This window comes from Chroicocephalus ridibundus, chromosome 19 (assembly GCF_963924245.1).
Source record: "Chroicocephalus ridibundus chromosome 19, bChrRid1.1, whole genome shotgun sequence".
Taxonomy (NCBI): Eukaryota; Metazoa; Chordata; class Aves; order Charadriiformes; family Laridae; genus Chroicocephalus; species Chroicocephalus ridibundus.
Genome location: NC_086302.1, coordinates 8349860 through 8365021, shown reverse-complemented (window position 1 = coordinate 8365021; position 15162 = coordinate 8349860). Strand labels below are relative to the sequence as shown.

Genomic DNA, 15162 nt, shown 5'->3' with positions numbered 1-15162 from the left:
TGGAGCAGGACAGAGGTCAGTAGTTTCTTCATGGATTTACAGCCCCCGGGAGGTTTGCAACGGCACAGCTATACTGTTATTTATATCGGCCAGCTCAAGGACATACATTCCCTTAAAATATGTGGCATGAGAGGCCACCACAGTCAATCTACTGACCAATCCCGTCTTCTGCCCCTGGAAGTTAATTACCAATGGGTTTCCGAAACCCCACATTGAGAATCAAAATGTTTCTGTACTCTTGCTGTATTCTGGCTATTCAGGACTGTTCCTGGGGCTTCTGCTTGTTCTGATCTTCTCTGAAGCTCTTTCTTTAGCTTTGGCTTCCTGGTTAAACATTAGCAGAACACCTTCAACAAATCAGTGCACAAAGAACAAGGAGACTGCTAGGTGGGTGCAGTTTATTCCACCTTTTGTTCTTTTTTAAGGCTGTTCAGAAGTTATAAAAATACCGAAGATCAAGAGGAGAACTGTGACAAGCCACAAAAGGTCCGATCTTTTTAACAAGCGGGGCTGTATGTTCAGTGTGAAGTTCCTAGATTCAATGAAACATACGCTGTGCCACATATACCTGTTCGCCAAAGCCAAGGTGAGAGCTGGGCTCAACAGCATTTACTTCCCCTCTCCAAAAAAAGAGAGGAGAAGAAACAAAAAAATGAAGAAGCTACCCAGCAGGTCCGAGAGGGTGATGTAATGTTCTTGCTCCCATAGAGACACTGGGAAGAAGCCCTCCAAAATAGGCCAGTTTCTCCCATATGTGCATACGCTGCTCCAATCACAACCACCCCATTAGCCGTGCGCAGCCTTTACAGGCCTTTGTGAGAAGAGCCTGGTCAACGACTCTGGTTCCTCCGGCACTTGCCCACATCAGGAGCAGCATCCCTACAAGGGACCAAGCTCCTGCCACCAACGGCTGGCCTGTGTGTGCTGGGGCCAGGCAGAAACTAGGTGTGGGGTCCTAAATCCTCGATGCGAAGCTTCTTAATACTAAGTGTTTAAAACACTTCACCTAGACGGGAAACGGTGCTCTCCCTGTGGCCCTCCTAAAGATACACAAACTGTTACACTGGGCATACTTTTAGCTTTTTTAACCCTGCTTCCAAGCCTGGCAGCAGAGGATGGTTAGGTAGAGACACCAGCCGTGCCTGTGACCAGCAGGACACCCAGAGTCAGACACTTTTAGACCCTCAGAAATGAAAGCCCTGGACCGCTGCTCTTCCTTGAGTTTGTCCAATTCCGTCCTGAAAGCACTTGGACCTACACGAGCACAGCCCTGCCCCACATCCCCTCAGCAGAAGCTTTGTTACTGGTCAGAGATCGGGCAGAAATGGAGCAGCAACCCCAGCGCTATTCACCCCATGAGAGGAAGGTTTCAACAGCAACGGTCCTGCAGAAACGTCCCACCAAGGCTCAGGAATGTCCTGAGAATCTGAAACCCTGTTTTGGGCTGGGAAGAAAAGGGAAGGAAACATCCTGAATACAACCCAGCCTCTCTGGATTATGAAATATTTTAGAATAAAACAGATGAGGAAAAGTCAAGTCGGGAGGAAGGCCCAGACACTGATATTAAGGACAGGCTGGGGGATGGTGGAAACTCTGGCTTTCCCAGGTCAGCTCCTCTTCTCAGAGGCTCTCGCCAGCCCCAAGACACCACACAGTAACATCAGGGCTCTGACACGCCGGATGCACCGTTCCTGCCGAGCCACAGATTTGCTGTTTGCTCAGCCATGGTCACCGTCACATCCAAAGAAGGCCGGGAGAAGAGCACCCTCCTGCAGTGCTGGGCTGCTCCTGTCCAAGCCCCAGACCTTCAAAGCCAATGCGTGTTCCAGGACGCACATCCAAACCGAGCCAGGATTACGGCGAAGCGCCTTGTCTCTGTGCCCCAAACAGCTCAAGAGTTTTTTCTTGGGATCTTCTGATAGAGGTCTCAAAAGCAGCAACACCGAGGCACCATGGCTGCGAGTGCATTAGACTCACGGATAAAACAGAAAATGCTGAGCTTCTTTGTGTAACCTCCTGCCGTTGGTAACAAGCTCTACCTGTGTGGTCCGAAATCCAGCCACCCCGACACAAATAAACGCCACCCAGCTTGATGTATGAGCTCCAAACACCAGCTCAGTCCTAAAGTGACAGTAATTAATATCCTTCCATCTCCTTCGCTCAGTAAAGCCCAGGAGCTCACCTGAGTGTTCCCCTGCCAGCTACTCCTGGTGAGGCTCCTCCGCTCACCGCTCTATTCTCGCTCCGAAGGAGGAAGAGAAACCAAGCCACATCAAAAACAGTCATAAAACACACATTACCTTCACCCATGGGCAGAACATCTAGCACCTGATCATCATCTTCATTTGAAGACACCAAGCTGTTGACCAATAAATCACACGGCAGCGGCGGCGGTGAGAGATGAAGAACTTCCTGAGCTTTCACTCCAGGGTCAGCATTTCGTGCCTTTCTGGAGTTCTGGCTCCTGGCGCAGCACCCACGCAAGGGCCGGCCAGGCGCTGCCGGCGCGCTCTGCTCTCGGTGCCAGTACGGGCTGCGTAACGCATGCAACAGACGGCGAGTCCAGGAGTGGACGGGAGCTCCACTTCAGCATATCCCCATGGTAACTATCTAGAACTATTAACTTTTGCTTGCTTTGCAAGCAGAGGGAAACGCTCTCAAGGCAGCCAAGCCCCGGGAGAGGGAGCAGTGGGCTGACAGCTTGCGGCAGACCCGGGTGAAGGCAGTCAGGGCTTAACCGCACCGAGCACCGGGGTCTACTGTGCCCTCGCTGCAGCTCCCCATCAGCCTTGGCACAGGAGGACGTGCTCCGCATTAGCTCTCCCTGACCCGGCTGGGCGCTGGGCCTCTCCGCCAGCTGGGCTGGTGCCAAGGCTGCAATTCCACTCCTCCAAATTCCAGCGCCCAAGCGTCTGCGTCCAGCTCTGCCCGCCCAGCCTTAACGCTTTCACTGCTGCCCCTCTCCCACAGCCAGCACCCTTCTCTCTCTGGTACGGAGCACCCAGAAAAGGGTGTAATGAACCCACCGGAGAACTCCAGAGGAACCCAGCGTCAGCGGGAGGCATAGCCCAACCCGTAGTCCGCGTTACAACCTTCGACGGCTGTACTTGTGACTGTGGGCAGGTTGCTGCGGGCTGCGCGTGTCCCTGCATCCTCATTTTAAGGTTACAGGATTTCCCTGCCCTCCAGCAATGATGTGCTAAACACGGTCGCGCAGCCTTCAGGGAGGCTACTGCAGGGGAAGAGGCGTGCGTACGCATGTGTGCATGTGGAAGGTCCTCGTGCAGGTCTGGACTAAAGCTGGATTTCTCAGGACCTGGAAAATGAGCTGGTTTTCAGGAGGCTGGGGAAGACCATACCTGCCCCAGCATCTTCCAGCAGCAGCACGGTTGGGATCACGCACACGCCAGCAGCGTTCAGCTGTAAGCAGGGCTCCTGAGGGGGCCTGTAAACATCTCACACTTTCTGAGGCAAATCACAGCTAAAGTTCCTGATACTGTAGCGTAAACCCCAGAAAAATGCAGGCATTCCTTTGAAATTTAAAGCTAATATTTAAATAAAAGAGTCCTGCGTGCTTTGTTGTGTAAACACCCAGATCTTGCAGAAAATCTTAGATCCCTGTGCCCACAGTCAGCACGCGTAGGCAGAAATCCCTGGTCCTGTCTGCTCGGTCCCTTTTCCCCCGCCTGTGTCCCTTCACGTGGCGGGGACAGACTCTTCGGTGCATCCCCTCCGCGGGGGAAGAACTCGGAGCTGGAAGGCGCCTCGCAGAGGTACCTGAAAAGAACCTGGTTTGGTTTCGCTTCCCCCAGGGGCTCACAGTTCTCCATCCCACAAACCACTTCAGAAAAGAAAATAACTTCTCACGGATTCTCTTCCAACGTGTGTTTCCCTGACTACAAAGAAGTGAACTTTCCTCTAGTCTGGGATCGGTTATGAAAACCTAAATTTCCCATGGAAGCAGACTCATCTCCTCCCTGCAAGACCATGCCTTGGCTGATGGGGGATTTCCCTCATCCCACCTCCCTGCTGAGGGCAGGTGGCCCCGGAAACGACAGTCATTTACCAGCTTCTTATCTCTTTTTTCTTTCTTCACAGTGTTTTTTATCACAGTCTTGTATTTCCCTCTTCAATCTGTCTTGCCCTGAACCTTAGCAGCAGCACCTCCCGTTGTGTGTGCATCTCTCACTCTCTTTCTCCCCAGACAGGATTTAAAGTAACTAAGCAACAATTCTCATTCTTTAGGTCGATCCTAAATATTGATTTTCTGTACTGCTTATAATGGAGAGGGACTCTCCACAGCAGCTTTCCAAATCCGCGCTTCACTTATGTCAGTGACCTGAGACCGGGATTGTTTCTGTCCTGTTTAAGAGCCATGAAAGCTTGAGTTGCTCGCAGGCTCCCCACCGAGCAGGAACTTTAGAAAAAGTAAAACGCATCCAAAAAGTTTTTCAAAAGTACTGTACTGGTTTTTGCTGGGCCAGAGTTAATTTTCTTTAATAATAGCTCATATAGTGCTGTGTTTTGGATTTGTGACCAAACCAGTGTTGGTAACACACCCAATGTTTCAGCTATGGCTGAGCCGGGCTTGCACAGCGCCAAGGTTGTCTCTGCTCCTCACGCCCCGCCAGCGATGGCTGGGGGGGCACAGGGCGCTGGGAGGGGGCACAGTCGGGACAGCTGACCCCAACTGCCCAAAGGGACATTCCAGACCGTCTGACTCCGCGCTCAGCAAGAGAAGCTGGGGGAAGAAGGAGGAAGGGGGAACGATTGGGCTGATGGCGTTTGTCTTCCCCAGTCACCATTAGGTGGGACGGAGCCCGGCTTTCCTGGGCTCCATCCAGGATGGTCGAACACCTGCCTGGGGGAAGGAGGGAATAAATGCCTGGCTTTGCCTTGTGCCTGCACCTTTTGCTTTACCATTAAACTGTCTGGATCTCAACCCACCAGTTTTCACACTTTTACCCTTCCAATTCTTTCCCTCATTCTGCTGGGGGGGGCGACCGAGCAGCTGGTGGGGGCTCAGCTGCCCAGCGGGACAACCCACGACAGCTGACCTACATATTTTACTCCTTCAGTCTCTGCTTTCCTCCCAAATTACATCTCTACCTAACACCGCTGCAGTGCACAGACTCGTACACTGCTTATAAATGTCACAACTTAATGTAAACCTTGAAGCTCACCTTGACCAGTACCAGCTACCTCCTGCCCCGTATCTACTACAGCGTCAGTTGAGTCCCTGCCTGACTCAAAGGGAAGGCATGCAGGCCTGGCAGGTGGGAATACTTCCTTCCCTACCAACACACCTTCAGGGTCTTCTGTTGAAAAAAGTCTGTGTTGTTAGTAATGGGCTCGCAGTGTCTCTCAGCCTTGCTTTCGTGTGCTGCAGTACATAAAGATGGGGAAACACCGTTGTCCTCAGCTGGGCTTGATGCCCTGTGCAACCTTAGTTCAGCTCTTTTATGTATCTCTGCTGTGATAGGTTAATATTTCTCAATCAGTATTTCTCTAGGATGACTGCTTGACTCAGTAAGAATGGATGTGCAAACAGCTCTTCTGGAAACAGCAAAAAAAAGCTGGTTTCTAAAACTCTGAAGTAACCCCACAAGTCCCAAGCCCCTCTGTGCAAGAAAACGGCAAACCCCACCATTAACCCAGCCTGCCCTCGGAGCAGAGCTCAGCGCGGCCACCCAGCACTTTGTTTCACGGACACTCCATCTCACCTCAGACTCCTGAAAGCCCAGGATATGCGTTTAAGGGTAAAAGAGCTTGTGAACAGATATATGAATCGTAGAATCATAGAATCATAGAATCTTTATGGTTGGAAAAGACCTTTGAGATCATCAAGTCCAACCATACACACACAAAAACCCCCAAACCCCTACAGTCTCTGCCACTAGAGCATGCCCTGAAGTGCCAAATCTAGACGTTTCTTAAATCCCTCTAGGGATGGGGACTCAACCCCCTCCCTGGGCAGGCTGTTCCAGTGCCTGACCACTCTTGCAGTAAAGTCATTCTTCCTCATATCTAATCTAAACCTCCCCTGCCGCAGCTTCAGACCATTTCCTCTGGTCCTGTCATTATTCCCCTGGGAGAAGAGGCCAACCCCCACCTCTCTGCACCCTCCTTTCAGGTAGTTGTAGAGGGCAATGAGGTCTCCCCTCAGCCTCCTCTTCTCCAAGCTAAACATGCCCAGCTCCCTCAGCCTCTCCCCACATGCCCTGGTCTCCAGACCCCTCACCAGCCTGGTCGCTCTCCTCTGGACACGCTCCAGCACCTCAATGTCCCTCTTGTACAGAGGGGCCCAGAACTGAACACAGCACTCGAGGTGAGGCCTCACCAGTGCCGAGTACAGAGGCACCATCACTTCCCTGCTCCTGCTGGCCACGCTATTCCGGATACAAGCCAGAATGCTGTTGGCCTTCTTGGCCACCTGGGCACACTGCTGGCTCATGCTAAGCTGGCCGTCCACCAGCCCCACCAGGTCCTTTTCTGCTGGGCAGCTTTCCAGCCACTCTTCCCCAAGCCTGTGGCGTTGCTTGGGGTTGTTGTGACCGAAATGCAGGACCCGGCACTTGGCCTTATTAAACCTCATACAGTTGGCCTTGGCCCATCGATCCAGCCTGTCCAGGTCCCTCTGGAGAGCCTTCCTACCATCAAGCAGATCAACGCTCCCACCTAGTTCGGTGTCATCTGCAAATTTACTGAGGGTGCACTCAATCCCCTCATCCACATCATTGATAAAGATATTAAACAAAAAGCCATATAGGATGCTGTACACTATGTGTGAGGAGTGGAGCGGGCATTCCTGCCCAAGAGACAACCCCGGCAGTGCCCCGCTGGCACGCGTGGGAAGCTGGAGGAAGCTTGCTGTACCCCCCTCCATTTGGGACAGTCACGGGGACCTGCCTCCCCCGGTTGCCACCCAGCTGGTGTGGAGAAACCGCGGATGCACAGGATGAGCTCTGCCACATTCCACCTTGCTCTTGTGAGCCCAGCAGAGCCGACCTCCAACCCCAGCCCGCAGGCTGCGGCGGAGCTGAGAGGATCAGCAGCCCCCTGGGGCTACGTCTCCCCTGCAGCGTGTGTTGATTTGAACCCCCCAGCTCCAAGCTGTGCTACATCGAGAGAGGAGCTCCAGGAGACACCCGGGAGCCCGCAGCCATCTGGCCGGCGGCCGTGGCGGAGCTCTCCCAGCAGGCCACCACAGAGACAGCACATCCTGACAGCGATGCAATTACCAACCTGGCGCGCAGAGAGCTGTTCCTCCTCACCGCTTGACCTCCCTTTCCTCCCTTCACACACATGCCCCCTTGAAAGCTCCCCTCGGCATGGCTGGCCGGGCCCCAGCTCCACCAGCACCCTGCCTGGCCGCCCCAGCTAAGCAAACACTGGTGGGAGTGGGAGGCCCCAGAGCAGGAGAGGGAATATGCCTGGGAGAAGACCCGCACTCCTCCACCTCTGCTGGCAGCCAGCAGAAGGGACAGATTAGAGCTGAATTAAGTTACCAGCATTAAATAAACATGCCTGGCCTCTTTGAAGTTCTGCTCCCCTTGAACATGAGCTCATTTCAGGAGGCCTCTTTTCGCTCAGCCCAGGAAGCCATCAGTCTCGATGGAGTTAACTCTTTGCAGGACTTCTCAGCTCCCCCAGGCATCTCTCCCCGCTGGCACCCATGGGCTCAGGGTAAGACGGTCAGTCTGGTGTGTGAGCAGAGCCCGGTATAACCATGGTTAACACTGACCTCCTGCACATCTCCCTGGGTCTCCCTGATTTAAGGGGAATTCCCACTAGGAAAGAGCAGCTCCCTGACTGCACCGCATGGTCCTGCAGGCTCCAAGCTGGCACACCAGGAAGCTTTTTTGCAGCTGAAGGAAAGGGGGATCCCTCTGTGGTGAAGCATCCTCCAGCCCTGCCAAGAGCAGCACTCTCAGGTCCTGGGAGGACTGCGCTCAACCGTCCTCCAAAGCAAGACTGAGGAGTAAAGGAACAAGGGAGGAATTTAATTACGGAGGAGGAAAGTTCCCAGCGCTCCCTTATTTTAGTTTAATCCCAGAAAGTGGAAATTGGAAAGTCTGGGGCAGGAAAGGGAGGGGGTAGCCACAGAGAGGAAAGTAAAACACCACAGAGACAAGGCTGATCCTGACTCCGTGGTGTTTCTGCATGGCTCATGCAACCTCTGCCAACCCCGCTCTTGCTCCAGTACTTGAAAAACACCGCAAAGAGAGCAGAAATCTGTCTGAGAGCAAGGGCTACCTCGGCCCGGGAGCGGGGAGACATGACTTTTGAGGTTCACTACTTCTGTACCTGAGCGGGAAGTGCAGAATCATTGCCGATGGAGCCAATGTGAGAGGGAGAGCCTGTCACTGCTGCCTGCCAAGGGGGGAAGCAAATGCTTCTCAAGATGTCTCCAAATTACCACCGTGTCCCCAACATGACGGGGCATTATTTCTGGATGCTCTGCTTGCTCACAGATTCCCCCCTGGCACAGGGAGGCTGCAGCAGAACAGGGCTGCCAGCACCGGGTGCCAGGGGCAGACGGAGGTTCCCACTTCTCCAGGGAAGGTGGCTTCCACCTTGCTCCTGGAAGCTCCCACCCCCAGTTTACTGCCAGGAAAGCTCCCACCCAACACAAACATGCCTTTAGCCACTCATGCAGTACCTGAGAAGGACCTTGGAGATGCTGGGCAAGAGCCTCTGACTCCAGGGCAATGCTGGAGAGATCAGCCACCAGCCGGCAGGTCCCCAGCAGCTCCGCGAAGCCTGCAAGGCGGCAGTGGGCAGGACGCAAACAAACAGCAGGAAGCAAGGGAGAGGCTGAGAACATCAAGGCCGAATGCAGAAATCCAAGATAAACAGTGAGAGTGCCTTTCAGTTCCCAACCATAACAGAAATCATCTCTAGCCGAGGGGAGCCCACAGCTTGGCTCGCAGACAGGCCATGCGAGGCGACCTTGGGCAATCCACCCCGACACCAACCGAGCAGCACGGGGGACAGAAACGGTTCACATCAAGGGATGGCGGGAAAGCGCCAGCCTGATGGGTTAGCACAGACAGACCCAGGATTTTCGAGAGGAACAGTCTCGTCAGAGAAATGCTCCAGTAGAAATGCTTCAGCTCCAGTAGAGAGGTTGCTCTCCCACTTCTCATGTCACCTACAGGTGCGTACTGGACTTGCCAGCCAGCAAATGCCAGAGGGACTTGCATGAGGACAATGACAGCTCCCCTGGTCCTAAATACAACTGCAATACCAGCAAGCTAGAGACACATCTGAAAATCTCCACAGCCAATGCTCGGACCTTTGCAAGGCAGCAAGTTTCCCGATACCATTCCTACCCAACCATCACGGCTCAAGGAACAAGGCAGGTACAACCTGATTCAGACCTGCTTTTTCCATGTTCAGAGCAGAGATCGCAGCATAAGGCAGTGCAAGGTAACTGTCAGGAGTACAAACAGGCGCAGTCCTGCAACTTAATAATTCTCGTTATTCCCTTATTACATTCACAAATAGCCCAGTCCCCCCTGTGAAAAAGTCCCTAGGAATGTGTCTTCCAGAGACACAGGAAAGACTCCAAGGAAATTCCTGAAGAGGAGCAGACCTCAGCAATGTCGTACAGCACCACCGTCCTTCCAGAGAGCCATCATCCTGCCCATATTTACGGGTGGCTGTTTCTTAGCGCCTTGACGCCAGGCTGTTACGCCGCTAATAGGTACGATCATCTGCACCTTTACCACACGTGAAGCACAGTAAGAACGCCAGACAGGGCGCCCAGGTGTCCTTGCTGCTAGCCTCTGACTGTTTTGCTGCTCTTTGAGAGCTGAGTGGAGGAGGAAGACAACTAAGCAACAACGTGGGCCTTACCTTTTGTTCCAGGAGGCTGCAGATTATCTCCAGTCAGCGAGCACCAGCCTACGGGAAAGATGTCCCGGGAATCATATCGGCACCAGTAATCGAAGGCACCTCTCCAGCCATCAAATGTTATGAGGACCTCAGAACCTCTCACCTCCCCAATGGTGGCCGGGCAGATGAAGTGAGGGTTCTTCCTGTCCACTGCCTCCAGCTTCATACCTGTCTTGAAGAAGTTTTGGGATGGAGATGGTGGTTCCTACAAGGAGAAGTTGAAAATGTGCTCAAAGAGGGTATGTCAGTGGCTCCCCAGACTAGGGCTGTCCCCTCCACCAGCAAACTCACCTCCACAAGCAGATGAAGAAGGGAGCTAGTGGGCTGGATTTGAACCCCAATTAGGCGTGCCCATGCTGGCCTGGCTACGCAGCCATGTGCCCTTTAAGTCAAGAGGCAACAAAGTCCATTACTGACTGCTCTGCCATCACCCAGTTGCTGGATCCAATCCAGACAGCGCTACGTTAACACTGCGCCCTGTGACAATTCTGTCATGCACCACAGGCATAAAATAAAGCTCCAAAGAAAAGAGCCTCCGAAGGATGCTCTCACCTTGTTATTTCAGAGCAGGAAAACCTGACATATGAGTCTCTCTCCATCATTCTTCCCCCACCTTCATCTTTGCTAGACATGTGAGAGATCTGCCATCCATCCTTATCTGGGGCTTGCTCTTCCTAGTCGTTCATATGTGAGATACGCTACAGCCACACCAGCCATCCCATACCACAGCACACGCCTCTTGACTGGCTCCTGGCTCTCTCTGACTTCCCGAAGGCTGTGAGAATACAAACTATGAAATCTTACTTGCAGTGTTGCCTCACAGCGACATTTGCACTCCTTGCAAGCTCTGGTACATTGAAAGGCTTCAGAGAGGTGCTGACTTTCATATATTGCATTCCTGACTTTGAGTAGCACCTGCAGCCCAAGTGAAAGCCAAGCACGTCTCTCACGCTCAAGCACTGAAGGCCAAGCAACTTTCTTAGTAGACCTCTGTCTGCATCTCAGCACTGCTACGACACAGCAGCAGAGGATCACAGAATCCCAGACTGGCAGGGGTGGGAAGGGACCTCTGGAGATCATCCCGTCCAACCCCCTGCCAGAGCAGGGTCACCCACAGCAGGCGGCACAGGAACGCCTCCAGGCGGGTTTGGGATGTCTCCAGAGACGGAGACTCCACCACCTCTCTGGGCAGCCTGTGCCAGGGCTCTGACACCCTCACAGCAAAGAAGTTCCTCCTCACATTTAGATGGAACTTCCTATGTTCCTGTGTTTGTGCCCGTTACCCCTCGTCTTGTCGCTGGGCACCACTGAGAAGAGCCTGGCCCCATCCTCCTGATGCCCACCCTTTCAGTATTTATAAGCATTGATAAGATCCACCCTCAGCCTTCTCTTTTCCAGACTAAAAAGACCCAAATCCCTCAGCCTTTCTTCTGAGAGATGTTCCAGTCCCCTCATCATCTCCGTAGCCCTTTGCTGTCCCCTCTCTGGCAGTTCCCTGTCCTTCTTGACCCGGGGAGCCCAGAACTGGACCCAGCACTCCAGTTGCGGCCTCCCCAGGGCAGAGCAGAGGGGGAGGATGACCTCCCTCAGCCTTCTGACCATGCTCTTCTTGATGGACCCCAGGGTGCCATTGGCCTTCTGGGCCGTGAGGGCCCATCACTGGCTCATGGTCATCCTGTTGCCCACCAGGACTCCCAGGTCTCTTTCCACAGCGCTGCTCTCCAGCAGGTCACCCCCAACCTGTGCTGGTGCATGGGGTTATTCCTCCCCAGGTGCAGCACCCTACACTTGCCCTTATTGAATTTCATTAGATTCCTCTCCGCCCAACTCTCCAGCCTGTCCAGGTCTCGCTGAATGGCGGCACGGCCTTCTGGTGTGTCAGCCACCCCTCCCAGCCTTGTGTCATCACGAAACTTGCTGAGGGTGCACTCAATCTGTCCTAGAGAAACAGCACCATGGCAAAGCTGGGCAATGATCATCTCCTCTGGGCTCAGCAGATCTCACAGGACACACCAGCTGTGATTTTGGTGCTCCGCAGTAAAGGGGACACGCCAGAAGGATGTCTACACAAACAGTACAATAAAATACCTTGTGAAAAATCCGGACAGGAGCCATCTCTGCTCCATTCAGAGTCTTCAGAAGGAACATGGGCCAAGAGGAGGCATTCAGCCGAAAGCCTGCAGAGAAGGAAGCAGAGATGGAGACTTAAAGGCTGTGGGTGCCACTGGATTCGGCAGCACGTGCCTGCTCTGATGGGAACTTTGCAGTGGGCACACACTGACCCACACCACCCTCCTCGTCATGCTGGAGTCAGGTTTGACATTTTCCAGATACTCTGAATGCAAAACATTATGTTGTTGAAAATAAACATCTGGAAATGGAAGTCTGACTGCAATATTCACTTATCATAACGAAAGTCTGTACATTGACCGTCCAGACAGAGTGCTTTGCGCAGCGCTAGTGCTGGCAGCTGCAGTGATCCCACTACAGGGGAGACACGAATCAGCAAGTGCACATCCAGACTATGAAACTTCTTCCTCAAGAGAGAATCTCGGCTTCTGGGTGGCCTCCTCCACCTTTTAGAGTGAGCTGCAGGCAAGCAAACCTGGAGAAATAAAGAGGCTGCAACTTGGCTGGGAAACAGATTTAACCATTACAGGAAAGGATGGCAGCTTTTGGGTCAACATCATCTGTGAAAAAAGTAGAGCAATAACAGGAAGGGGCTTATGGGAAGAAAAAGCAAATTCACCCACTCTGAGTCTACGGCCCTGAGTACGACTGCACAACCGACACAAGTCTCCAGATATCACAAAACACCACCTTTCCTAAACGTGCATCTTCCTGTACAGGCAATTCCTGCTGTTCAGCTGAACACAGCATCGCGCTTTCTGTATTTGCAGTGTTTTGAAGGTAACCCTGGGACAGGACCTAGGCGGAGAGCATCCCATGATGAGTAACATGGCAAAGTTCTGCCAGAGCTGAAATGCCAGAACTCACCCTGCTCAGGACAGGCCACCCTGCCAGCCCTGCCGCTTCATCAAAGCAGCCTGGAAACCGAACAAGCTGGCCACACATCTCAGGGGACGGGAGAGCCGAGCTCCAGAGCGGCAAAGGTAACCTTTGACGTGAATTAGCAATGGAAAGAAGGGGAGCAGCAGCAGGGGTGTACAAATGGAAAATGGTACAAGGAGCACAGAAAATCCTGTCTTCTGGGCCCTTTCACTCTGCAGGCAGAAAGGACAACTGCAGAACTAGCTTTTTGTTACCAGTCTTTATACTGGGTGCAAGAATCCCAGACTGGCAGGGGCTGGAAGGGACCTCTGGAGATCATCCCGTCCAACCCCCTGCCAGAGCAGGGTCACCCACAGCAGGTGGCACAGGAACGCATCCAGGCGGAGTTGGGATGTCTCCAGAGACGGAGACTCCCCCACCTCTCTGGGCAGCCTGTGCCAGGGCTCTGACACCCTCACAGCAAAGAAGTTCCTCCTCATGTTTAGGTGGAACTTCCCATGGTCAAGTTTGTGCCTGTTATCCCTTGTCCTGTCGCTGGGTGCCACTGAGAATAGTCTGGCCCCATCCTCCTGACACCCACCCTTTAGCTCTTGCTGAGCATTGATGAGATCCCCTCTCAGTCCTTCGAGGAGATGGGAGAGGAGCAGAGGGAAGGGAAGGGGAAGGGGAAGGGGAAGGGGAAGGGGAAGGGGAAGGGGAAGGGGAAGGGGAAGGGACCACTCTTGTCTGGCCCAAGGTTAAGCGGGCGATACAGATCAGAGCTGGGCACACAGACTTCTTCCAGACTACAAACCCACTCCTCTGGCACTGTCAGAAATGAGTTTTGCCCTGCAACTCGATCACACTTATTGCCATCTGCTGGCAAAATCCAGACAGGGCACAGGAGGAACCATCTCTGCCAGCACTGACAGCCCGGGCAGGCTGTGCCGGAGCTGTGAGCTGCACCCTGGGACAGGGCTTCAAAGAGATGTCTGCAAATGGACTGCAGCATGCAGGAAAGTAACATTAAAAATGGTAGCTTTAATGTTAATAGCTGCAGCAGGTTTTGTCTGTAGCAATTATGAAGGGAAAGGGTATAATGAGACTTGCACACACACAGCTTCGTGTGGTGTGATGTGCCAAAACACGCACCTGCTGGCGTTTCTTCCTTCTTCAGAAGGGTCAGTCCCAAAAGTGTCACCCTTGCAATTGAGACTGTACTCCCACCAAAGCTCACAAACAGCGCTCCAAGAAAACAGATGAGTAAAAATATTCCTAACTCGAGGTATCCTATTGAAGGTTTCTCGCCTCACTATAGATCTGCTTGATATTATTTGGGGATGTGCTAATTGTGAGAGAGGCTTATGAAAACACTTCAAAAATAATGGGCAGCAGAATGCAAAAGCAGGTTAATCTTGTTGCTTAACCAGGAAAGAAGCAGCCAATCAGCTCATCATTTGGCCAGTTTCGAAATGAAAAAAAAGATGTGTGTTTAACTTCCAGACAAGCCCGGAAGAAGTGTTCTACTGCCCGGGTTATTTATAAAGCTGTAGCCAGGCAAAATTAAATAAATAAACAGATGAAATATTGCGAGCGTCCCTTCACGTGAGACAGGACTTAAATCACTGGAAACCTTTTCAGACATTATGTTTCCCCATCAGATGGTCTCCAGCTAACCTGCTATTGCCCCAAAGACACCTGGGCACAAATACACTTAGACAGCATGAATGAAAATTTAAAGGCTTTTGGAATCACAGTGTCAGGATTAGCAGCGATACAGCAGATGCCTCGGCCCTAATTGCTCTCTTGGTTATTCTCTGCATCAAGATTTACAGATCCCCAGCAAAGCACCTCCACCCAGACACCAGCACTGTGCTCAGCTCGGAGGAGCAGCGCAGGGGAAAGCGCTGATGGATGGCAGCCGTTTCATGTCAAGCACGCCTTTGAGACGACAGCGCATGCAAGCCGGATCAGAAACCTAAAGCAAAGGGCAACGGCCAGAAATGAAACCATTGCTAGAGCTACGGGCCAGCACTGCCTGTGTGACTCTGTGTTGTCTCCCAGAAAAAAAGAACATGAATTCATTCTGTCCTTCTACAGGCAGTCACCCAGGAGAGACCATCGCAGTCGCTCCGCCTTGAACGCTGCCGCCCATACCCGTGGATCACCAGGACTTCAGGGTGCCCCTTGATTGCTTTTGTGTCCTCTGGGAAACGGAGTGACTCTGGTATTCTTTCACACGAATGGGTAGAAAATGTTTTTTTCCTTTGA

At 52.7% G+C, this 15162-nt stretch overlaps 1 protein-coding gene across 8 annotated transcripts in view; it reads right to left on the bottom strand.

Moving 5' to 3' along the window:
• SCMH1 (Scm polycomb group protein homolog 1) overlaps window positions 1–15162 on the bottom strand; it is an 81692-nt gene that overhangs the window by 32887 nt on the left and 33643 nt on the right. For all 8 annotated transcript variants that reach the window (XM_063356234.1, XM_063356239.1, XM_063356240.1 and 5 more), the window contains 2 exons: window positions 11989–12077; window positions 9862–10105 (listed from right to left, as the gene is read on the bottom strand). In XM_063356234.1, the coding sequence (XP_063212304.1) occupies window positions 9862–10105; window positions 11989–12077 (333 nt within the window). The remainder of the gene's footprint in view (window positions 1–9861; window positions 10106–11988; window positions 12078–15162) is intronic.